Source organism: Lagopus muta, chromosome 1, assembly GCF_023343835.1.
Source record: "Lagopus muta isolate bLagMut1 chromosome 1, bLagMut1 primary, whole genome shotgun sequence".
Lineage (NCBI taxonomy): Eukaryota > Metazoa > Chordata > Aves > Galliformes > Phasianidae > Lagopus > Lagopus muta.
Genome location: NC_064433.1, coordinates 48,593,888 through 48,619,479, shown reverse-complemented (window position 1 = coordinate 48,619,479; position 25,592 = coordinate 48,593,888). Strand labels below are relative to the sequence as shown.

Here is a 25,592-nt window from a genome sequence, read left to right as displayed (position 1 = left end):
GGGGGGGGGGGGGGGGCTAAGTGGGAAAGCCGCAGCCACGCATGCGCGGCACCGCCTCCCACCCTCCGTTCTACTCTCGCGAGAGCGTCGAGACCCGGCCCGGCCCTGACAGCGAGGGACGATGGCAGCGGTGGGCGGGCGGCTCCTGGTGGCGGGCGCGGGACGGGCGCGGGGCGGAGGGCTGCGCCAGGCTTCGGCCGCATCTCTGGTGCCGTCCCGGAGCGCCACGGTCACCCGCAGCGGAGCCATTTTGCCTAAGCCGGTTAAGGTGAGCGAGCGGGCGAGAGCGGCGGGGGCGTCGTAGGTCCAGCGGTGGCCAATCAGGGCGGGAGTTACCGTTGTGGGCGGGGGCAGAGGGATTGAGTGGCGGGCGTTAGGCCAATGAGCGGTGCGGCTGCGGGCGGGGTGGGGCCGGGAGCGGCGTCCCGGACCCTCCGCGCCGGCCGGTTTCGGGGCGATGAAGTGGTGGTACTCATTGCTTCTGGGCCCTTCGCCGTGGGGTAAAATGCCGCTGCCCCCTGCTGGGCCTTCCATCCCGCGGCTTAACCTGGCCCGAAGCTCCCATAGAGGTGCAAAAGTTAATCCACGGTGACGCTGGCTGAAAAAAATGCATCATTTCTCGGTTGGATCCTTGTAGACGCCCTTTGGCCTCCTGAGAGTGTTCAGCGTTGTGATCCCGTTCCTGTATGTCGGGACGCAGATCAGTAAGAACTTTGCAGCCCTGCTGGAAGAACACGACATCTTCGTCCCAGAGGATGACGACGACGATGACTAAAGGGTACGGGAATGGCACGACCGTCTCCAGGGGTGCCACTACTGGTGCTTCTGTTTGCCATGGTGCTGGGACACAGCCCTGTAGGGAGTGCAGGCAGCAGCTGTGGTTGAAGCTGAGGACATGTACAGCTGCCTCTGGCTGTGAGCTTTTTGGTTCCTCTGTATGCAAGTAGGCTGGATGTATGTATGTACTTTCCTTCATCTGATGTGATTCCATCTGGTTTGTCCTTTTGTGTAAGATTTTACTTTGGGTGTTATTTCATTATATCCAGCAGTGTTGTTTTATAGTCATGTGTGCAGTGTGCAGCTAAAAACAAGTTTGCAGAGATCTCAGTCGCTCGTTAGAAACTTGTTTGTTGCAAATTGCCACCTTGCCTAGTCTGTGGGAAGGAATATGGCTGCAGATTGCTATGGCATATATCTGAAGAGTAATGTCTTTTTACTCTGTTTGCAGAACTGTAATTGGAAGAACAGAAGGGAGGAAACCATTGACAGACATAGTGCCAGCATCTGCCATCTATGTTTTGTCCTTCTTCAAGGGGACGGGGGGGGCATTACATCCCCTTTGCCAGTGAATGTCCTGCACTTGTATGTATAAGAAAAATCTATAGATCAGGGTTGAAATAAGTGCTTCATAAGCTCTGCATCCTTGCACATACACACTCCAACCTCATAAAGAACTGCGTGGGATTCCTTATATTAGCAATATATTAAAGAACAAGACATTTGAGGGTTTTTTTGTGTGTGTGTTTTTTTAGGTTATTGGCTATGACCTAGAACTTCTATCTTACCCTTTCTACCTCCACAAGTCTGTTCCAGTGAGTTGTCTCTCTTCATATTTATTTTCTCTTTGGAGTCCTTTCTGTAATTCAGCACTAGTTTACGGTTTATAACAGAAATCCTAAGGAAAGCAGGAGCCCCAAAGCACAGCCCTGTTAAAAGATCAGAGTGCATACTGACAAAAGCACTGCTGTTGAAACAACATGCAACAAAGCACTATGCAGGTATGTCTGATAAACTGCATTACTGAATTCAGTACAGCATTGTCAGTGCAGTTACAGTTCTGAATAGCTTTGGTAACATAAAAGGTGAAGAACATGAGAGGCAAACTAAGCTAATGAGTTTTACAGCATTTAATGTATGTAAGGTGAAACTGAGGCTCCAAGTACCTTGTAAGGCCAAGATAATTCACTACTTTCTCAGTCCTAATACGTTTTCTTAACTGTCTGTAAAGTTCAACCCCCCCTTATTTTCTTAAGCATTTACTACTGCTATTAAATCATCACACAAGACTTAAAGGCTTCTCTGTTGCTAGTACCTTCAGTCACATCAGACAAGTTGCACACCAGCTGTTTTTTCAAATACCTTGAAAGTTCAAAGACAAGTGATTTCATTTTTAAATTCAGCACTTGTAATTTGGCAGTTTTTTTATTTGCTGTTTAACTCTCTAGCTTAGTGATAGAAGAAAGGGGCCTGTTATCTAAGTAACCCCAACAGCTGTGGCTGAAGGCAGCTGGCAGGATCTTGAGTCACTCAATATCAGAGCTGTGCTCTCTTTCTCCAGACTCAGTTCATGTGATCTTGGGAGTCAGTCATGCCTGTTTTCTATATTGCCAGACTCCTCAGTGCTGCATTTTCCTGCTGTCTTTCCTGCCCGTTCCTGGCTCTGTCTCTTCAGCCCTGTGTAACTAAATTTTACAGTGGGGAACTGGAGGCTACTGATCTTTTTAGGGTACAGAGGGCTTTTCTGGCCTATTGGATTTCAAGACATTCTCTGCTAGGAAGTAAATGGAGAACAGTGCCAAACACAAGGTCAATGAAAGCATAGCATGAATAGGAGCAGGTCTCAAGCACAATACTTTGGCAGCTGCAATGGCTCTCTGAAGGCCTACTCTTGTCTGCTGTCTTCCAAGGAGCTGCTGCCTCCGCACAGGACTGCAGGCTGAGCTCCACAACTGGGCTGCTGTGGTTATTCAGATACTCCAGGACAAGCTCCACTCACTGAAAATACACACTCCTACAAGCTAGGAGTCAACTTTCCATGGATGTTACAGCAGCTTGCATAAATACCAGATTCAGATTTATTGAACAGTCTCGTAGGCTGGTATACAATCTGTCTGTACAGATTTTTTTGTATCATGTAGAACTTTATTTGTAATACAAGACAGGAAGACACAGAATCTGTTTCATGGATCGTGGCCTTCATAGAATTTGGACAGAAAGTCTTTAGGTCGTGGGGTTTCCGTCTCATGAAAATACCTCATGACGTGTGTCCTCTGCTTCCATACATTTATGGTTTCTTGGAGATCCATTTTCCCCTGTGTAGAGACAGAAGAACTTCAGACCGACTCTCAGGTGTAGCTCAATTCTCATTATTCAGCACTACAGAACATAGTGAAGCGCACTGAGTCAAACTGAGTAAATAACGTTCTGCTAATGAGGATGATGCCCTGCTGTTTTTGGTGGTATGGGCAGGACAAGGGCAACAGGCACAAACTGGAGCAATGGAAGTTCCATATGGACATGAGGAAGAACTTCTTTACTGTGAAAATGACAGAGCATTAGAACAAGCTGCCCAGAGAGATTGTGGAGATTCCTCAGAGAGATTCAAAATCTGCCTCTGTGCTTTCCTGTGTGACCTACTGTAGGAACCTGCTTTAGCAGGGGCATGGACTTGATGATCTCCAGAGGTCCCTACAGCCCTGAAAATTACGTGTTTTTTGAGTGCCTTTAAGTTTCACCCACTGTATCATCCAGGACTATGCAGACTTTGTTTTTAACCATTTCAAGATAGGGTAGCTGTCTCAAAATGCAGGAAATCCAGCAGATGGGCACAGCAGTTCTTGGCTGAAAGGATTTCCATGCATTACAACAGCAAAGATCCGTTATTGCCACGGAGGCCTCTTTCAGAGCCTTACACTTGGTGCATGACCAACATTTTGAACCCAACAGGCTGCATCCCTCAGACACAGTGAGTGTGTTACTGAGCCAGGGGAAGTGCCAAACAAAACCCAAAGCCCACCTCCCCTCCCAGGCAGGAATAACTCGGTTGTACCTTAATAACCAGCATGTCGATCACCCGCGGGTCCGTCACATGGGCGTTCTTCATGAACATCTCCCGCACCTTGTTGCGGCCCTGCTTCACCGTGATGTCCAGCTGGTACAGGTGCACTGCGGAAACAGCACAGCGCCTGAGACCGTCCGCATGGCTTCCTCTTTCCACCGACAGCCACAGCCCCCCGCTCCCGGAGCGCCGCTCAGCCCCCAAGGGCTGCGAGGCGGCCGTTACGACCTTGAGCTCGCGGCCCCTCCTGCGCACGCGCGGCCGGCGCCGGGCCCTCACCCGCGTTGGGCACCTCGCGGTACCAGGCGCGGTACAGCTCCCTCACGCGCCGCTTGGCCTCGCCCAGGTCCCGGCTGAAGATGGGCTTCACGGCCGCAGCCCCTCTGCCCGCCACCGCCATCCTGCCGCGGCCGCCCCGTCCCGCACCGCGGCTCGCGGCACGCCCGCCCCCACCGCCCCTGACAAAGCGCTCGCATTTCTATTGGCCCGCCGCGCTGTCTCTCCAGCGTGCCCGGCCTGACTGGTGCAGAGGCGACCAATCGGCGCAGGGAGTGCGGGAGGAGGAATAGTGAGTGGGCGGGACCCAGCTTCGCCGGGCGGCGGCCGTCAGCTCCTCCTGGCGGTTGGGCCCGGCGGGCGTGAGGAGACGGTGGGGACCGGCGGGGCGGGGGCAGGGCGGGACGGCTCTCATAGACAGGGCTGCGGCCTTCGGAGGAGCGCGGCGGCGTCGCGGCCCGTTCGTCCTGCCCGGACTTGGGCAGCGCTCAGCGGCACCATCTGATCGGCTTCCGTGCCGGATGCGGCCAGGGGTTGGACTCGGTGCCCCGATGTGTGCGGAAGATGCAACCTCGGCTGTTCGGCGATTGCGTCGTTCGAACGGCCCATTATATACCTGTGTGCAGACACGAGGCTGCTGGCGCCCTTCAGTTCAGGTCTCTGAACACTCCTCCAAAGCATGGCTGCGCGCTGGCTGCTTTATGGAAACGGCCACCTTCAGTTCAGTGGTGCTGAAGGGACCTGAAAGGTAGCACTGAAAGGACTGGAAGGAACTGCGGGTGCTGGAGACAGGAGAGGAATGGCATGTGAGTACGCGAGGTGGGTACAGGGCAGGACGGTCAGACAAGGCAGGACAGCCCTTCCAGATCATTTATTTTGTCAGATTGTCTTGTAGGTGAAAACCATCAGTGTGCAGTTCCGCTGAAGCTGAAATCTTAACAGTAGTGTAGGTAATCACATACGTAATGGGGATTTCGTAGGTCCCAAAATTAGTATGAGAAAGAGAAATGTAAGCATGCGTGCACCGTTTCAGAGGCTTTTATGTTGCAATTATGCATTCGTGCAAAAGTTTCTGCCAACACGAACAAGATTAACATGTTGCAAAACAACTGGTCAGCAATGTTGCAGGAAGAAAAAGCAAACCGCCTGTGACACCTGCAGCTTGCTCATTCAAGCGATATAACTCTATGAGTTTGAAACCTTCCCTGACTTTGAGTAATGATGAAAAAGCTGTTTTGGCGAGCTAACTGGATAGGAGATAGTAATGGAGGCACCAGAAATCATCTTGAAATCCATTTGTGGGAATTTTTGTCTTTTAGAAACTACCTGCTTCTGGAGCTGAAAGGTCATATTGATAATTTAGGTACTCCTTGGTACTTCTTCCTGCTGGAGTCCTAGTTGGCAGGCATTTTGCTTTCTTTAGGGTTGTAAATGAAGGTAATGCAGTATGTATGCAATTTACTGCAGTACACAGTATATATGAAGTAGTGCATGGAGTCTATGTTTACTGCACGATCAGGAGCACTAGTCTGAAGCCATGTGTAGTCCTGCAGGGGAATGTGACTTTGTAAGTGCTGAAGCTCTCACCCTGCCCACCAACAGCACATGCCAGATCACTTGACATTGCGGGCCTTGTTTTTGCAGGAATCAAGCCAGAGTCCTCCTGGGCACCTGTATGGCACGCAGAGGCAGAGCACTAGAGGCAGAGTGGCCAGTGGGGAAGGGAGGTGTCCAGCAGCAGTTTACAGTATTTTCCAAACTTTTTTTGCTCTTAGAACCAACACAATATCTCTTACCCTGGGTACTCTTTGTGTTTCAATACGCAGGAATTCAGGACTGAAATTGAAATTAAGCTCAGCTAAGGGCCACATCCTTACTTTACACAGCTGGGGACATCTGCACAGACTTGGGATAACTAGATCCTGGCACAGCCCTGCAACATTTCTGACAGTGTTAGTGGTGGTTTCTGAGTGAAGCGGTACACACTTATCTTGGCACAGCTTGCAATTGGTATGGGTGTGGGCTGTTTAGAAAAGCAAAGTGACTGTCCTCCCGTGGCCTGGGCTGATCTTCAGGAATCACAAAGGTGAACTTCTGCATAAGAGTGGTGAAGAAGATGAAGAGCTCCATCCTGGCCAGTTGTTCCCCCAGACAGGCACGTCGACCTGCAAGAAGGAATTTCCGTGGGAGAGAATATTGAATCACAGTGAAATCGCTGTGGGATGAGCACCCTTTGTGTGTAGACAAAGGATGGAGCAAAACACGATTCAGAAGCCTCCTTGCACTGAATGGAGAGAAGGAAGAAAGTGGGACTGGTTGTTGACCGTGTGAAAAAGGCTGAGGCACTCACAGCTATTTAGTTAGCTGGTGCATCATGTCTGTCAGGCACAAAGTCACAGAACAGTTGAGGTTGAAAGGGTCCCTGCAGGTCTTACCACCTGCTCAATTGCAAAGATGAGGAAAAGGACAACCCTGGACTTCCACTTCCCAGGAGGCACATCACCACCGCTCCTGCCGTGCACCAGACTTGCAGCTAGACCCTCCCCTTGGATTTACCTGCAGAGAAGGGCAAGAAGGCCTCTGGTCTCACAAATTCCCCATTCTCATTCAGGAAGTGTTCGGGATAAAACTCATTTGGCTTCTTCCAGACTGTCTCATCCTTCAGCACGGAAGTCAAGTTGGTGATGATTGTCGTCCCCTGCACTCGTTCACAAGAGGAAGCAACTTACATGAGAACCGCAGAATTATCTTGGCATGATAGATCAGTGCTGGTCCCTCTTTAGTCTGTCTCTCCCACCTAATGCAGTCACTGTTAGGTGCTTCAGAATAAGGCACCAAGCTCTTCTTCTTGATCTTACTGAAAACAGAGGTGCAACATTTGCACACTTCCAGTAACATGTGTTGCCTGCAAACAGCCTCTGCTTCTCAGAACCCAAGGACTCGTTTTATAGCTGAAAAGGAAAAGCTAACAGACTTCAAAGCCCAACCTTTGCATGGGAGATGGAAAACCTCAAAGCTTATGTTGTAAACATCGGGGAGTCATTGTGTGGCTTAAAAAACATCTCAGGCGTGCCTTAACAGCCAGCACTGCCAGGAGAGGGGGCTCCTGAAATGCCTCTGCAGTTGGTTCCCGCATAAGCAGTGTAAACCAGAGCACAAGTGCAACCATGTGTGTGATCTTAGTATTTCAAATTTCCTAAGTCAGTGTTCTCCATGACTGTGCTTTGGGGCAGGAGGGACAAAGCTGCAGAGCTGTGTTGGGTCACTGCAGGCCTGGCCTCTCCCTGGAGCAATGATGCTGCCTTGGCTTTCTGGGCACACACACCTTGGGAATGAAGAAACCTTGAAGCTCGGTGTCCCGGTATGTCATGTGAGGTAGCCCCATAGGAATAATGTCCCCACAGCGTTGTACTTCATGGATGACGGCATTGGTGTAGGGCATGTTTGCTTGGTCTGCCATGGTGGGCGGTCGGTTTCTTCCAATCACCTTATCAATCTCTTTGTGAACTTTACCTAAAAGCAGCACAGCTTAGGAATTAGAGCTTCCTTAAGTAATCAGAAGGGTCTGGTACAAGATATAGGAAATCTGGCAGCATGAGCTGAGCAGGCACTGGGTGAGAGCAAGACAGTTACAGAAAGGAGCAGAAACTAATGGGAATACACTTTCTCAGTTGCTCAGAAAGATCTCTACAGCTATTAATTGTGCACAGTGCCTTCCATGAAATTCTCATTTGATATTCTTACCATTCCCCTCCTCAGTGTGACTGAAAGAGTACTTGTGGAATGCAGCATTTGAGAATTAAAACAGCTTAGTGTCTATTCCAAATACAGGAAGGAGGGTACCATGGTCACTGAAAGACCCCCAGGAACCTTCAGTGAGAGGGAACCTGAACATGGCCTTCCAACTCCAGTCTTTTCAGCATGTTCCCTACCGGTCTCCCTAAGCTGTGCTACAACAGCTGTGTCTGGGGATGCTGTGTTTGGGGAGGTGTTTCTCCTGGTTTCTCCCAGAAGAACAATTCCCAAAGCTGTTCCTTATTGCAAAAAGCCCAAAATATGCTGAGATGTGCACTGTCCCTGCAGTGAAATGAGTGTTCAAAGAAACATACTACACCTCTACTTGTCGTCTCACTTACTCTGTATTTCTGGGTACAAAAGCATGAACAGGAACGCCCATCGGAGGGTTGTAGAGGTGGTTTGAGAACCTGCTGCAAGCAAGTCTGATGTCACCATGCTAAGGTTGCGTTTATTGAAACCATTCTCTTCAGCCTCATTACCCTGCAGAGTGAAAACGAGAGTGTGACAGGAGCAAAGACACTTTGAGTGAGAAGACTTTCTTTCAGAGAAGTACTGAGAAACATTTTTGCTGACCAGGATCCATTTTTGCTGACCAGGAATTCATTGGCAGAGTAGAGCACAACACAAGCGGTGGTCTGTGTATGACTGATGTGCTTAAATCATGCCAATACCACTGTATTCCTGTATCCTGAGAGGTGAAAGCTATACCTTTATAGTGAATGCCTTGTGCTCTCAACTCAGCAGAACACTGACACTTACTGTGAGCAGCAGAGAAAAGTGACAAGAAGGAATTGGATCAGGCTCAGATCCACCCCCTTATATGCCTGCAAAGCAATGCAGGCTGAAAAGATAGCTGCCAGACACTGAGTGGAGAAAGAGTGTGGTAGTTGGGGACAGAAACAGCAGATTATATGATCTTTGAGGATAATCAAGGAGGGCACAGCATGGAGAGTTGAACAAGAATGACGTGGAATGACGAGGTAGGAAATTTGTAACAGTCTTTATAGAACTGTATAAGTGAAGCCAACTTCTATCGACAAGTTTAAAGAACAAGAGGAATTGCCTCAGGTCTGTGAGGTTCTGTTGATCTCTCTGTACCTTTGCCATTTCCTTTAAAAATGCATCAGTGAAGTCTCGGGTGTAAGCAGGGTTCCAGGTCTCCCTGTGCTTCTCTATGAGCACTTCTGTGAAGTCTATGTATTCCTTTTGGCTTCGAAAGATCTTCTGTGGCAGTCCAGGGATGCGCAACAGTATGGGCGCCACATGAAGAAGCTGGCAGGCCAGGACCATACAGAAAGAGACAAGGTTTTATGCCATCTAAAAATTAATATAATGGAAACACAGTGCTCTTAAGTGACTGAGGTCAGTGTCTTACAGAACATAATATGCTTCCGTGTTACCTCTGCCAGGAGTCCTACTTCTTCATTGAGGGAATTTTCAAACAAAGTTAACAGCTTCTTGAATGTCTCATCACCGTACTCAAAACGCTCTCCATAGGTGATGGTGCAGATCACGTTGCTGACTGCATTATTTACAAGAAGATGCAGATCAAAAGGACGACCTGAAAATGGAAATGGATATCAAAGGGGCTAAGCAACATCATGCTGTGGTACTGCAGCAGTACTCCAACAACAAGAATACACACATACCTCTTTGCTGCTTTCATGAGAAAATGCCCCAAAAGTGCTCAAAGTACAAATACATCATAGTAGGAATGTAAGATCTTCTACTATGGTTCAGCTGGTCATTGTTTATAGAAGACAGGTCCTCAAGAAGAGCCAAATTACAGGATTGTTCTGTCACATGACAGATAGCACCTCATGAGTCTAATTATAGTTGATGCTGTGTGAAAGCTGTCGGATTCATTTTGCAATATGTGATAATACTGGTATCATGAAATCACAGGCTGCTTCTCCTGGCAGCCTGTTTCAATGCTTCCCTACTCTCTGAGTAAAGAATTTCTTCCTCTCCTCTCTTTCAGTTTCAAACCGCTCCCCCTAGTCGTATCACTATCAAATCATGTTAAATCTCCTCCCTGATTGTTAGTTCCCCTCAAGTACTGGAATGCTGCACTGAGGTTTCCCTGCAGCCTTCTCCTCTGTGGGCTGAACAAACCATGCTCCCTCAGCCTGTCTTTGTAAGAAAGGAGCTCCAGCCCTCTGAGCATCCCCATGGTTTCCTCTGGTCCCACTCCAACATCTCCATGTCTTTCTTGTGCTGGGTGCCCCAGCCCTGGATGCAGTACTCCAGATGGGGCCACACAAGGACAGAGTACAGGAAGACAACCACCTCCACCAATGCATCCGCCATGTTCCACCCCGTTACACCTAACTTTTCATGGGTAATAGCCACCCAGCTCTGAAAGTATTGTATTTTACCTCTGCTTATTTTTATTTATTTCCTGTTCGAAATTGATTAGCCTTACAGTAGCTCCAATGAGTAATGTAGAAGTGGCTTTGCAGCACAGCAGGTTCAGTAACCATTATTCTGATGGACTTGAAACATGGCATGCAAACAGGAGAAGCTGTATCACTAATTGCCTTTTTCTGTTTGGTTGTTTGGGTATTTTTATCAGAACATTTTCTCCATCCTGCTGCATGTAACAAACCTCCTTCAGAATTGACTGCAGAGCACAGAAATCCTGCTTCCTCAGTCACTCGCTCCTCCAAGGACTTCTTTCCCATCCCAAAGTTCCTCAGGGTAGTGAGCGTGAATTTCCTTAGCTCCTTCCAGACATGTCCATACCGTGCCAAAACAACCCCTGGAAGTAAAAATGATCAAGAAACATCAGGAGCTCTGAGCTGTACAATGTGCAGGTTTTGCTAGAAATGAACAAATGTGAGTTTGGAGGTTAACACTGGGGGAAAAAAGGGGAAGAAAAAAGAGGTAAGACTGTGTATGGTTTGTTCATACAGCAGTTCTAAGAACTTAGTACTGCGCCTTCTAATGCAGACACATGTCTAGCAAAGGTGGTAATAGGGTAATTCAATAGGAGAGCATCGGAAGGAAACATTCCTCCAGATTATTCAGCACTGTGTCCTCAGCTTGCGTGAACTAGGTGGCATTTTGTGCAGAGGATCTGATGCGGAGGGATGCTTTCTTCTGTCCTCTTGGAAGAAAGTTGCCATCTTTTTGTCATGACAAGAACACATGCTCATAGGGTGGCAATGGGCACTGGGCAGAGGGAACTGACCGCTCTCACCCTGGCAAGCAAGTTGTACCACTGATCGTATCCTCACACTGCTGAAGAGGCATGTGCCAGTGCCTGGAGCTGTACTACAGCCCTAACTAGAGCTGGTACATCACCTGATTCTGTGACCACAGAAGAGTGGCAGACGTACAAGGATATTGGCTAGAGGGAGATGTGAAGGTGGTTTTACACTGGGAAAATCTTCTGTCTACTCATTATCCAGCCAGTCCTCCCTGTGCTGGTGCCTGCAGGAAATGTCTGTTAGCAAAGGACTTGCCTTCAGATTTATGTCCATAGCCCAGATGTTCATATACTGGGAAGTATGGCCGGTCAGCAAAGTCCTCCGATTTGTTGACCAGGGCTTCCTTCACAGTTTTGTACCCATTCAGCACTACTATGTTGGTCCAGCAGTTCTGGAGACTGAAGATGTTCCCAAACTTCTTGTGAAGCTGTGAAGATAAAAAAATCATGGCCCTGAAAATGATCAGACATACAATAGTGTGGGAAAGTAATGTGAAAACATATCCCTGTATCTTTCCTTAAGGCCTGACCGTTCAGTGGTTTGTACTGTTTTATTAGGAGACCTTCCAGCTGACCTCTGACTGTTGGTTGTCTCTGCAGTGCAGCAGCTCAGAACAGTGTCATCCACTATCTGCAGCAGGGTGCGATGCACTGCAGCTAGCAAGGTGCAGCTATTCTGGAGGAACTTGTCCAGAGCACTGCGTGGATATTTTGGTGACATCACGAAAAAACCTAAGCAATTTTAGGTAGCTTTAATTTTTGCTAGACAGAAATACTGATGATATGTAATGTAATTTCTTTTTCCACCCAAAGCCCAATTCCCAGAAGTGTGCTTGGAAATGGTAGCTCCACACTGGAGTTCCAGGTCAGCTTCCTTCCCAGGGGGAATGTACTCTCCTAGAAACACGGGTAACTGGCACACATCCATCATCTCTGCTGATCTGAAAAGGACATGATGCTGACAGAATGGTGATTGCATAGATAGAGTTTATCAGCTGTGTATTCTTTGTCTTTGTTGTGTTTTGTCTCTAATTTCCTTCCTTCCTTTGTCCATTTTCTTCTTTCCCTCCCTCTCTCTCTCTCTTTCTGTCCTTTTCTTCCACTGTCTTTACTTTTTCTTGTCTTGCCTAGTCTTCCTTTTCTCCTTACAATTTCTCCCCTCCCCTCTGCTACCCTTCCCTCCACTCCCCTCCCTTGTCCTTTTCCTCTTCCCTACCGTTTTTCCCCCTCCCCCTATTATCCAGTTTCCTCCTCTCTCTCCCCCATCTTCCTCCTATGTCTACCCCTTCCCCCCTGCCCCTTTTCCCTTCTCTTCATCCCTCTTCTTTTTTTTTTTTCTTTTCTTTTTTTAATTATTATCGCAGTGGGATTTGAAAGGGGATTAGTACTTTAATGGCTCTTGAAATATGTCATTAAAAGCAATTAGTGGTCAGGTAACTAGTAGTCAGTGAAGTGAGAATGACCCTGATTTGATATGATTTGAAAATGGTAATCTTTTGGACAGACAGCTGAACAGTTTTGTCTTAGAGAAGGAGCCTTTAGATTTTGCACGCTGAAGTAAAAGCCCGTGGCATTTCTGCTGTAAGCCGTGCTGTGCTTTCCCTTTGAGAAGAGATAATGCCTGACTTTGAATAGCAGTGCTACAGTCATTTTTGGCACTACTGATTTTGGCCACACTTCCCCAACCCGCAGGGTGCTGTGCGTGTTTGCTGGTCCGCTACTCACCTTCTGGAAGGAGAGAATGGGGTTGTTGTAGTTCACATATGGCATGGTCCCAACAAACGGCAGCGACACTGGGCCTGGGGGGTAACGGCTCCACTTCTTTCTGCGCTTCATGAAATCAAGGAGCACAGTAAAGGCGGCCAGAAAAACTCCCAGTACAGAGATGTTGCTCCAAGATGACAGCCACAGGAGCAGTGTCATTCTGTAGTCTGTCTACTCAGTCTTCCTGTTTTGACCCAGCACTGTTTCTGTCCTTCTCTTCTGCCTCCTGTCCCCCCTCTCCCTGTTGTTGCTGACTTTTAAACATGGAATTTGGCCTGGACCCAGAGCTCCTCCTCTGATCAGCTCAGTGTTGGGGGAGTGGCGACGAGGGCTGTTCCTTTCCTCCTCCAACTCTTTGCCAAATCTGGAGCTCAGAGGCCTCCTTGTCCCTGCCACCACGGAGCACAGGCAGTAGTGCTGGCCACGGGATAAGGCTGGGTGATGTACAGGTATTTGCCTGTCCTGTTCCACAGCCAAGGTAGGATTGAAGTGCACAGGGCAATCCAGTCCTGCTGCATACACAGGTTTTGAAAGAGTTTAATCTGTTGTCTTATTGTTTGTACAAACAAGTCAGGGGAGATGCACAGCCTAAGCACAGGCTGTTCAGATTTCTGCTTGCAGGGCTGAGAATTTATTCCAGTGGAAGTTTTGAAAGCTTTGGTTAGGTGATGCCTTTCCTTACAGAAAGCACTTACTTCACAGAAGTAATCTTAATACGGTGGCCTGAGACTTCAAAAATCACTTATATTTCTGGGAATAACAATCTTTGTTCAATCGCTTAGTGAGGTCTCAGTGTGTTCATCAGAGATTTTTGATGTAATTTTGCTCTTCCTGCACTTTATCCTCAACAATAATTGTTCAAAGTGTGTGTACTGTCAAAAAGTGATGACATGAATACAGTGTGATTGTGAAGTGAGGGATATTTTCTCTGCTAAGATAGGGATTATGAAAGTCTGGTAAGAAGACATGATCAGATTTAGAGTTGAATGTCTGATTACAACTCACATTTGAAAGGGTGCATGTCATAAAGTCATAGAATCCTTAGAGTTGGAATGTATTTATATCAACTGAAAATGATCTTGCAAGTGTAAATTGACTTTTTTTTTTTTTCCAATCTTGCAGCTCCAAGCTGTGGGTTATGGTTGACATGCCCAAAGAACAGGATGCCATCCAGAGAGACCTAGACAGCCTGGAGTAGTGGCATCAGGAGACACTCGTGAGGGTCAACAAAGCTAAGTGCAAGATCTTGCACCTGGGTCAAGGTGCATGCAATTATTTGGCATCACTTGAGTCAGCTCTGCACAGCACAGCCCTCCCTGTGTCCTGCTTTCACGGAATCACAGAATGGCTCGGATTGGAAGGGACCTCAAGGATGATGAATCTCCAACCCCCTGCCACATGCAGGGCCACCAACCTCCCCATTTCATACTAGACCAGGCTGCCCAGGGCCCCATCCAACCTGGCCTTGAACACCTCCAGGGACGGGGCATCCACAGCCTCTCTGGGCAGCCTGTTCCAGCACCTCACCAGTCTCATAGTAAAGAACTTTCCCTGACATCCAACCTAAATTTTCCCTCCTTCAACTTAAGACCATTTCCCCTTGTCCTGCTGTTATATACCCTTTCAAAGAGTTTACTCCCCTTCTGTTTGTAGGCTCCCTTTATATGCTGGAAGGCTGCAATGAGGTCACCCCACAGCCTTCTTTTCTCCAGGCTGAACAAGCCCAGCTCCCTCAGCCTGTCTTCTTGATCATCTTTGTGGCCCTCCTCTGGACCCTCTCCAACAGCTCTGTGTTCTTTTTGTAAGATCTGGACACAGTACTCCAGCTGGGGCCTCACAAGAGCAGAGTAGAGAGGCACAGTCACCTCCCTGTCACTGCTGGCCACCCCTCTTCTGATGGAGCCCAGGATACCATTTGCTTTCTGAGCTGCAAGAACACACTACGGGCTCATGTTAAGTTTTTCATCCATCAGGACCCCCAGGTCCTTCTCTGCAGGACTGCTCTCAAGGACTGCTCCTTCCAGTCTGTATAAATGCCTGGGATTCCTCCAGCCCAAGTGCAAAGTCTTGCACTTTGTTGTGTTGAATTTCGTTAAGTTCACCCGGGTCCACCTTTCAAGTCTGTTGAGGTCCCTCTGAATGGCATCCCTTCCTTCCATCATGTCAGCTGTACCACTCAGCTTGGTCTCATCTTGGTGTCTTTCAATTGGCACAGCATTTGTAGCACACTGATAGTTTTGGTGTTGCTGAGCTATGGGCGTGTGCCCAGGGCCACAGGACAAAGAAGAGCCACCACATTTAAGTGTCAGGGAAGGAGAGGGCTACACTTGGGATGATGCTGGGCTGCATGTAGCTCACTGGCTGTGGGTTGGACAAGTGTGACTTCGGCAAAGCCTTTGATACCATTTCCTGCAGTACCCTTGTAGCTAAACCAGTGTGATAAAGACTGACAAGGTGGATGATAAGGTGGGTGGAAGAGCATTTAGTCTGTGGATTTCAAAGAGCTGGAATCAGCAGCACAGAGTTCAGCTGCTGGCTGATCACTAATGACATCCCTTAGATATCCACACATGTTTAACATATTTATTAATTATCTGGATGATGGGACAAAGGTTTGTTTGCAGAGAAGTTTGAGCATTTGTTGACTTCTAAGTACCCACCATATTTTGAACAGCTCTACAGAGAGGTCTTAGGAGAAAGAGCTTTGACTCAGTGGATTCAAAACCTAGTTTTCTGCCCGCTGCTCACACTCTGCTTTTGTTGGGCTTTTCCACAGATGTCAGCAGTGTCTGCATGGAGCCAGCAATCTTTAGTACTCAGAGCATCCCCCTGAGACATAACCATAGGACAAAATGGGATGTAATTCAAAATGACCATCTAAGTGTTGGGACCTAACAAGAAAAGCCTAGCAGCAGGGTGAGAGGCCCCCTCTGCCCTTAACAGCCGCACGCCCCATGCCCAGCTCCTGGCTGGATCACAGTTTTGGCACAGATTTGTCAGGGTATGATAGCCCTGTTGATGAAAACTCCAGCTTGTGCAATTATACAGTGCAATCACATGCTTAATATCCAAGAATAATAACCTGAAGCATAGCCAAGAACAGTAACCTGAAATAGCCAAGTTTTTCACAGTGACTTACTGCCAGCCTTCCCACATTGGACCAAAATCTGTTCTTGAGGCTGTTCTTTAAATTCCTTTTCCCTGTACCCATCCCAGCAGCTCACCTGTAACCAAAGCAAGTCCTGGTGGTGCTCTGCTTCTGCTGCCCATCCCATCCCATCCCATCCCATCCCATCCCATCCCATCCCATCCCATCCCATCCCATCCCATCCCATCCCATCCCTTTCTCTCAAGGAGCAGCGGCTCTGAGCTTGGTACCAAAACAGGAGCATGTCCTGGGTCCCATCTCCCAGCCACAAAGGGCAGCTTCTTGCTGTAGAATGCTGAGGAGCCCAGTAGGGATCAGACAGCCCATGCAGCCTCACTGGTTCTGTCCCAGCTGCTGATTTGGGTATCTTTAAGATTCCCAAGAGCAGTGAATATATTGCACATCTTTTCATTTTTGGATTACTGCTTGTACCGTGTGGTTTTTCTCAGCTGTGCAGGAGCATCCACAGGAATTTTGGACAGAGTTACTGGCTAAAATCCCGTTATTAATTTTCTTGTAAGCAAAGCATTCATATCCATATGGGAAAACTCATCCTGCTTTCCTAAAGCATAAGATCAGTGGGAACCTTTGAAAATAATGAGGTGATTAAATATGCGTTTAGCAGTTGAAAAGATGGAAGAACTGTGATTTGTTTCCAGCATCGACTTGAGCTGTGACTTGGAGGCAAGCAAGCAGCAGGCTGGCATGTCAGTTTCTTATGCTCTTGTAAAATGTATGTAATGAGGCCACTGGCCCTGCAGTAATAAAGCACCTGCAAATCTAGGTGCAAAGTACGATCGCAAGGACCGATACCATCATGATTGCAGAGGAAAGAGGAAGGTTGGCAAACAGGTATTGGGAATGCTAGCTTGCTCAGTATTAGGCCCCCAGTTTGGGTGTTTATGAATCCAGATTCTGAATGTGCTTTGTTCCCAGGAAAGCTTTCAGAGCTGCACCAGAAAGATGAGCTGCCAGAAGCATTACTTCCTGACCACTTATTGCTGTAGATCTCTGAGCCTTAGGAAGGGTACAACTGATGACCCATTCATGTAGCCTTCCTGCGGGCTTCAAGGATGCGATTACTCCAACTCTGAAGATGTTGTGGGAAACATCACACTGCCTACTCTGTCACTTCGATTAGATTCATGGGTGAGAATGAATAACTGGATGCAAAAAAACAGCAACTGAGGGAGAAACACAAGAAGAACGTAAAGGAGAAGACTGCATGCTCAGACTGTTGTCTGCAAAGGTGCAGGTATCTGCAGAGCAGGCTGAGCTGACAAGGAAGCTGTGCCCAGTGCTTGTAGGCTGCACACCAGGGGCTGCTCTGACATCAGTTCACAAGCTCCTCAGCTCTGCCCTTCACTAGTGGCCCATTAAATAAGCAGAAGATGGTCTGAAGAACCATCTTGATTCTGCAAGCACACCACAAATAACGTAGCATTTCAACAGAGAATGTGAAGCATGCATTTTTCCCTGCTTTTTTTTTTTTGCCGAAATGATTATGAACACACTGCAAATTAAAACAAACAAGCATGCAATTTTGGTGGTCTATAACCCATGGTAGTCATTTCCAAAGGCACCAAGTACTCAGCATTAGAGAACAGAATTTGTTATTATGTTATTTTCATGAATAACACGGTGTCAAGCTCATTAGTGATTTTTTCATGTTTTTATCTGTGTTTTTTATGTCAGCAAAATAATGGCAAACATTTAGGAGTATTTATCAGTGCATTGGAAACACGGAAGATTATTGTGCTTTACGACCACAGCAAAAACAGGTTGTTTGTGTTTGATGCCTCCAGTGATGATGTTTATGCTTCACAGATCCAAATACGCACTGGAAATCAGAATGTATATTTATTTATCAACAGGAAAGCCATGAATAACTGTTTGGGTGTGAAACATTGGCTCAGCAATGCTCACAGTTGGATTAATACCTGTGGGAGCATGTGGAGTGAAAGGGGAATTAGAAATGATGAAAATGCATGGAATTTCTTAACAGGAATTGTTCAGCAAATTGCATGTTGGAATTCCATTCCAGATGAGCTGGTTACTTACACCTCAGCAGATCCAGCAGCAGCATCTGTGCATCTCCAGCCTCAGGTCAGAGCACTTGGGCAGGTAAAACAAACGTTTGGGCAATAATAGCACTGTAGGAGATGCTGGCTTACTTGAAACACTAGAATTTGGAGATTTTGAAAACCATGCTCCATCCAGAGATGACAAATACTAGTCCTTGCACCTATTAAGTACCAGCGCAGCTGGGTGTTTGCTAACTCCTTCCAGGAGCTTTCCACTGCATTGCTTAGAGATAAGGCACACTGGGTCATATCCAGGAAAATGGATATCCTCAGGCACGTCCTTAATTGCTTTGTACTCGTTATTACTTATACCAAAGTCCAAAGTACCAAATATCGGGTTTGCTGGAAAGCAGGAAAAAGTGGGGGTTGCTCAGAAACTGGACATGGCAGTGGGCACCCTGCTCTTGGTGGCCCTGTGGGGGCAGGGGTTGGAGCAGATGGACCCAGAGGTCCCAGCCCACCTCAGACATCCTGTGGTTCTGTGCAGTCCGCTTTGATAACTTTCCACTGAAGGCTTTATGCAGGCCATGGTCTGTGCTGACTCCTGTCTGCAGGAGGGAATGAGGTGCAGTTTGGGGTTCAGAGTAACCTCCCATTGCTGCTTGAACAGCTCTGCCTGCACTGGATGGTGGCACTCAGGCTGTGAAGATGTGTCATAGTTCAGGATTAAAACCGTGCTGAATATTTTCAAGAGTCTGTGCCATCTGACTGCCCTGACGTGCCATGTGTAGAGCAAACGAAGGCAATGACAGAGCTTTTATTTGAGAAATAGGTGCTATAGGAAAAGCTATCCGAGAGGAATTAACTCACCCCTCCCGGTAACAGTTTATACAAAAGGAGGAGCTGAGGAATGTGACCCTCCCCCGTTTGTACCACTGCGCTGCAACACAGAAGGGTGGGGGGAGTGGGGTGTCTCCAAATCGAATGGCAACAGGATGAGAGAACAGTCACAAGCTGCATGGACCTCTTGGTCTTGTGAAGCAAAGGAGATAATGGAGATTTTCCTCAGTGTGGGGAGGGAGGTGAGGAGGGGGGAGGGAAAGAACAATTCCAGAACAATTCCAGAACTCCAGACTGAATGCTACTGAGTACTGAGAATAGCTGAACAGCTGATAGGCCAAAAGCCCAATGACTGAAGTTGCTGAAGCATTACCACATTTGTGTAGCCAGCAGTCATCCAGGGATGGTGAGTGCTGGTGAGCTTGGAGGTGCAGGAATTTAAGGGTGGGAGGGAGAGCTGGGAAACGTGAGCTCCTGTGTCTCAAACCCTTTGGGCTACAGCTCCAGAATACATCATCTGAGTGCCTCAGAAGTGAATTCTGAACAATAGGATAAGACGGCTCCAAGCAACACAGGCGTGCAATGAACAGGTTACCTGTAAGTAATGGAAGATTGGGAAATGCAGCAATGGAGTCCCTGGAGGACTCCACTGTCAGTGGAAAGGATAATAATGACTCAGTCTGCTTACACCTTTTGGGAACTCTTCAAAGCTTTTTGAGTCACAGCCTCCTGGGGTTTTCCAAATTCCCAGGAACACCTGTGTTCTCTGACAAATGAAGCAGTATGAGCCATGAAGGCGGAGGTGCAACTCAAATCCCAACAGTCAGCGCACCAAGGAAAACAAAGGGAAATATGAGAGCTGGTTGCTTCTCTCCTCTTAAGGTGCCCTGTGCTGTAAGCTACTCGAAGCTTATTTCAAGGCCTGGTGCTCAGGATGGAGTGAGTTGTAGGTAGAGACTTCTGACTGCAAGGAAGAGTTTTTTCTGGCACGGTCGCTGGCTGTTTCCTCGTGTGGAGGCACAGTGCCTTGTGGGAAACCTCGAATGGTAGCAGTCAAGTTGTCCACGTGTCTCCTGTGCGTTCTGAGTTACATTTTAACCCATATAAATAGACTCTTACCATCCACACAGGCTGGTCAGCGAGCAAAAACATTACTCAATTTTCCCCAGCTGTTGAACACCTAAGCTGATACATTTACAGATGGAGGTATAAGCTTACACGTCAGGAGTTCATGTATTCTTAAAGAGTGAAGCTGTATTTCCTTGACGCACTTAGTGAAGAGGAAGGTCAGAGGGCTGTTGCAAATTGCTAGATGAAGACGCTGCTCAGAACAGCCCAGCTGTTCCTTTGCTTTGCATCCTGAAGGACTATAAAAGAAAACTCTCCCAGGTATTTCATTAAGCACTTGACTACAGCTTAGGAATAGTTTTTGTTTGCTCTTGGTTTTGATCAGCTACTCTCAGATCCCAAGCAACTCCAATAAATGCTGAAAAGAATTAAGGGGCAAATCACTCTTTCTCCAGAATTGGTATTTAGATTCTCTCTCTCCAGCACAATCAGCCCTTTTAATAGGCTTACATGAAGCTCTGGAAACCCAACACTTTTCACCGGAACAGCACATGGATTCCGTGGCTCCACAGAGGCACACATTCTTTTGGTTTTCCTGTGCCTACCTCAGTGCCCCATTGCACAGCTCAGCACAGACCTTGACCTTAGCAGATGTGGAAGCAGCCTTCCTTTTCTGCACTGATTGTGGGCTGCTATAAACTGGTTTCGTAAGAGCAAGATAACGTATCTGTGCTCTGAGAAGAACAAACAAACATGGATAATCCAGCCAGCAGAGCCTTTTTAAGAAAAGCAAAATCCATCCTCTGTTCGGAATTACCGTTTGGATGGGAAATGACTGACTCGCATTAAAGAGTTTATTGGGGCCTGTTGTGTAATAAAGCAAACAGCACAGAATGAAGTGGCACAGAGCCTACGTGAGCACTTCTCTCAAAGTTAACAGATGGACCTTCAAACCCCAGAGGCAGCCTGCAGGAACCCAGGCCTCCACGTGCCCCTCCAGTGCTTAGCAACTTGATGTTTCTAACCCGGTCTTTCGTACTTGTAATAAGGAATGCTTATTTATCTACTGTAGCGGCACCTTTTTCAAGTCTTTCTGGATCTCGTGACAACACGCTGCTCTTGCTTTCAGTAAAAGTGAGTTGTGTAGCAGCAACAGTAGGCCGTGGTGACAGCAGCCATCAGTGCCCTTTTCAAGACTGCAGCTGCAGTCTCACAACTGCGGGAGCTGGTTCCTCTCCCAGTGTGTCTTCTTATCCAATGAAGCCAGGAACATTGCACAGCTGGAGGAGAACCATGTACAGCCCTGGCAAACAGGTTAGAGTATGCAAAATGGGTTCATTCCGTTTGCCCTCTGCCCCTGCTTACTGGACATGCCTCCATCAGCCGTACTTATTTTCCTGCTGAGTGCAGCTCTCCGCATTCTTTTCCAAATGGTTGGTTATGGTTTTGCCATTCATCACCTGGACACTTGGCAGTTTCTCCTCAGAAGTTTTAGCAAAACAAGGCGCCCTCTGAGCAGCCAGACTCTAACACCCTTTTCATACAGCCACGTCCTTACCTCAGCTCCATGCAGCCAAGACATTACACAAAGATGGGTTATGTTAAACTGTAGTTTCTTTCTCCTTGTACACAGTCTTGACTCATTTTTAGACCCGTTTCCACTTGCAATTCCTAGTTTCCTCATACAACACTTGAAAAACAGATTTAGTCTGCTTTCCCATGTTTCTTCTTGCTGACTACAAATGGAAGGACAGTCACATGACCCAGAGTCAGCTTAATATAATAACTATTCATGGCAATGCCAATGGATGCACCAAAACATCCTCAAAATAACCTCTTGTGTGTAAGAATCAAGTGATGGCACCACTCTAGAGACAGAAATATATTCCTGGTGATGGAAGTCCAATTCTGTTTCCCTACTATGAATGCTATAAAGTGTACATAAGGGCTTATCCTTTTTTAATAAAACCACTCAGTGTGGTGACACTTCTTTGATCAATTAGTGTCAGCCCAGGGGAATCGATTTGCTATGTAGTGCACACATACCTATACGCTGTATATATACATACGCTGTACTTCTCTCTAGCATAATGACTCCCAGCTCCCTCTCAGATATCTTGGACATTTTTGCTGCTCCCCCCTGAAAGATGTGAGACTGAAGTCATTTCAATACAGTTCAGGGAACCACTGTCACGGTATGTCTCACAGCCAGGAGCACAGATCCCCATGCCCTGTGATCTCGAGGTTTGCTTATTAGCAGGTATAGTTACAAGCCAAAAGCCAGTGATGGACTGCATGCAGCACTGGCAGATAAACTGCATATATTCATGTACAGTACAGGAGTAAGTGTGTATGGGTTTTGTCAAGCAGATGAGCATGTCACCAGTTTGAGTCCTGATCCCCCAGCTAAAGTGGAAGATTTCCATCACAGGAGGTTTGCTATGGGCTGAAGAGTACTTTTTTCTTCTTAATAATTTTCTCTATGGCTGTGGAGCAGCATTAGCATTTCTGAAGGCCAAAATCTTGAAACCACAGCAGTGAAACTGAGTTAAGCAATGAACTACAAGAAACCTCTCCAGATGAAAGAAGAAAGGGAAGCAATCTCAGCTCTGAACATGGCCTCATGAAAGAAGTGAGCAGACAAGCAGTGCTTCCCTTCAGTTCAGGCCCCTTTCGGTGGAAGTGCAAACTGGCATATTGGTTCCACTTAAGAAATGAAATCCCACAAGAAGACCAAGTAGCCACCTGGTACATTTTCAGTAGGACAGCAAAGTGAAACTTTTGCATCTGACCAAATCTACAGGCAGAGAAATAAATAAACATCTGTGTACAACTGCATTGCCTGCAACTGTTCCACTGATCTTTAGACTGCAAGTAGAATCTCATCACTATGGAAACGATTCTTCAGTGATGCGTATCAAACTGGCACAGAAAGTGCTTATGAGCTGCTGGTCTCCTGCAACATTCCAGGAGTTACTTCTGTCTTCTGCTTAGCTGGCTGAATTACCTTGTTTGCAGTACGCTGTAGCAGCTCTCAAACAAAACCAAACCCAAGATGTTTGTTACAAGTTCACTACCGCAGACCAATAAGAATTTCACCTTGTTCCACAATATAGAGAATTCTAACCCAACCTCAGGTTGCAACACTTTCAGCTTCTCACAGGAAGGTCAGCAGAACCTCAAAGAATTAACCACAGCCTGGTATTTTCTAGACCTATAACTAAACCTGGATTACCCGTACACCTGCTTTTTTCACAAAACTTTTAATTGTTAATAGTAGTAAAATTCAGACCAATTATAATTGATCCATTTATCCTCAACCACGCAGCCAGCCTGTAGATCTGAAGATCTGGTATCTGCATTCAGCTTTCTATACTTTTAGATGGAGGCTTGCTTTTCTGTCCAGTCTGGTAAGCTGTCACGAAGATCAGACAAACCACCCCTGTGCCCCGCTAAGCAACTACTTCGCTGTGCCCAAGACAACCACTGCACTCAGGATACCATATGCAATTACTGGTGAGTTATTAACCAGACTGTCCCAGAATGCTTTCCCCCTGCTGTCTCTACAGTTATGCACATTAGGTATGTACATTTTATTATGTACATCTAGTGGGGCATGGTAGCAGTGGATTGACGGTTGGACTAAATGGTCTTGGTGGTCTTTTCCTGACTTAATGATTCAATGATTACAGACTGTACAGTGTATTAAACAGTCGTAACACCAGAGCTGTCATTTAGTTGCCCATTACCTTCACAGTTCTCTTCCCCACCCTCTCATGTCCCACTCAAAGTGCTGTTCTTGAGCTTGGTGTTAGCTAGTGTGTTCCAATTCCAAAGGTTCAAGAGCATCACAAACCCAGATAAAATCCCCAGTCATTGCACTATGTCGTTTACTCTGCTGAGCAGAGATGACCATCACCTTCTGCAGCCTTCCTTCTGTGGTGCACAATATCTCATTATAAACTCCACGTTAGACTGTGCCTTGGATTTCCAAGTGTAGATGTCATTTGCTATGAAAGTCCACGATGAATAAATCAGCAGCTCCTGGTTTCACAGTATGCATGTTGTATGTATCCTACATCGACCATCAATCCCTGCAGGAATTTTATCCCCCTGGCCTCCAGCTGAACCCTCATCAGCTCATATTTATAGACATCCTTTGCATACTTCATCTGTTGCACATCCTTTTAGGGGGAAAAAAAAACCAACCAAGACAGAAAATCCCACATCCTTTCCTTTGACCATGTTCAGCAGTGTTGGTTTACTCCAGTTAGCTGTCAAAATGTTCATTTTTAAACAACTACTCACTCTGGAAATGCTGTCGAACCATCACCTACATTTCCTAGTAAGCTGGTGTTAGTTTCTGTCATTGTAGAGATCACTTGGAGAAACATTTGGAAAACGAGCTGCTTTATCCAAACTCCCACCAAACTCCCACTAGTTCATTTCCTCATCCAAGCAGGTAATTCCCAAGCTGCTTGCAGGTTGCTGATTTTCTTCTTGATACAATCTCCACATTTTACAGTTCTGCTGCAGGTCATTCCTGCTTCACAAATTCTAAATTAGCCAAGATTTCCAAATCTTTCTCCCTTTCTTTCAACTCCAACATATCCATGGCATCAGGCTCTCATCGCTTTTGCAGAATAGAGCTCGTAAACATTTTGTTCATGGCTTTCAGAATCCACTTAGGCACTTTATAGCTTCTGATCCAAGAGATTTTTATTTCCAAGTGGATTTTATGACTGCTCTGGATCGTATCCAAGTCCTCCCAAGAAGGCATTAAACATTATTTTAAGATTCCTTCCAGCTTGGTTTTAGAGAATCGTTGCAGCTCTGTTTCCTGTAAAGGCTCCAACTGCCGTGCAGATGGTCGACTTGTAGGGCCTCTGTTGGGGGGAACACGGCCCTTACTTCTGACAGCAGTACTGACAAAGGGCCATGTGGAAGCTAATGAGATGGGTTCAAAATACTTCCCAATTGGAGTCCAGTGTGGTACCGTTTGTTCTTTGGATGTATATGACTTCTGCTGCTCTTCATCCATGGTGCACAAGGAGCTACTGCCAAGAGGAGCAATAGGAAAACCCTCCGAGACTCCCGGCTCCCACCGACCCCAAACCTTCCTCGGCTGTAACACCACCCCGAAGAGCCAGAAGCATAAATTCCACCAGTTTTACCACAGTCTCCTGCTGCTGGTGTAGCACCACAAGGCTGATTCCTCAATGAAATAACTCCATTTATGTATTTTGTTTTGTTTTTCAAAACAGGTAGAATAGAACAGACACTAGGAAAAAAAACATTTTTTTATTCAGTTGAAAAGAAGTCATTTACTCAATCACATTAACTATGCTAAAAATGATTTTTCTGACTACACCAGCAGTTAAATATTTTCAGCACCAGTTCAGGACACATTAGTGACATTTATCACAACAGGTCTATTTCTTAATGTAGAAGGACATACTAACGTCAGTAGCTGCTACTGGGAAAGGAGTGAGCAGAAGACTGCCCTTGCTTTCCAAATTCTTATCAGCGGAAGTAGCAACTTCTAGAAATAAATAACTGCCAAATGATCTCCCAAATCTTTAAATCGATCTTTTAAAAATAGAGTTAAAATAGATATCTTAATAT

General features: G+C 46.7%; 3 protein-coding genes across 3 annotated transcripts; 1 reads left to right on the top strand and 2 right to left on the bottom strand.

The window, feature by feature from the left end:
* Positions 1 to 57: 57 nt before the first annotated feature.
* On the top strand, positions 58 to 1,504 carry SMDT1 (single-pass membrane protein with aspartate rich tail 1). Its single transcript, XM_048933355.1, has 3 exons — positions 58 to 268; positions 638 to 778; positions 1,229 to 1,504. Exons 1-2 carry the CDS (start codon positions 122 to 124, stop codon positions 773 to 775), a joined length of 285 nt encoding a protein of 94 aa, XP_048789312.1. The 5' UTR covers positions 58 to 121; the 3' UTR covers positions 776 to 778; positions 1,229 to 1,504.
* On the bottom strand, positions 1,313 to 4,299 carry NDUFA6 (NADH:ubiquinone oxidoreductase subunit A6). Its single transcript, XM_048933354.1, has 3 exons — positions 4,118 to 4,299; positions 3,830 to 3,945; positions 1,313 to 3,092 (listed from the first exon to the last, which is right to left on the bottom strand). Exons 1-3 carry the CDS (start codon positions 4,236 to 4,238, stop codon positions 2,961 to 2,963), a joined length of 369 nt encoding a protein of 122 aa, XP_048789311.1. The 5' UTR covers positions 4,239 to 4,299; the 3' UTR covers positions 1,313 to 2,960.
* A 645-nt stretch (positions 4,300 to 4,944) lies between these two features.
* LOC125688268 (cytochrome P450 2D17) lies at positions 4,945 to 25,124 on the bottom strand. The gene is made up of 9 exons (XM_048934079.1): positions 12,849 to 25,124; positions 11,380 to 11,551; positions 10,521 to 10,673; positions 9,313 to 9,473; positions 9,011 to 9,184; positions 8,251 to 8,392; positions 7,440 to 7,627; positions 6,671 to 6,812; positions 4,945 to 6,279 (listed from the first exon to the last, which is right to left on the bottom strand). The coding sequence occupies exons 1-9, from the start codon at positions 13,044 to 13,046 to the stop codon at positions 6,101 to 6,103; spliced, it is 1,509 nt and encodes a 502-aa protein (XP_048790036.1). The 5' UTR covers positions 13,047 to 25,124; the 3' UTR covers positions 4,945 to 6,100.
* Between the last annotated feature and the right edge of the window lie 468 nt (positions 25,125 to 25,592).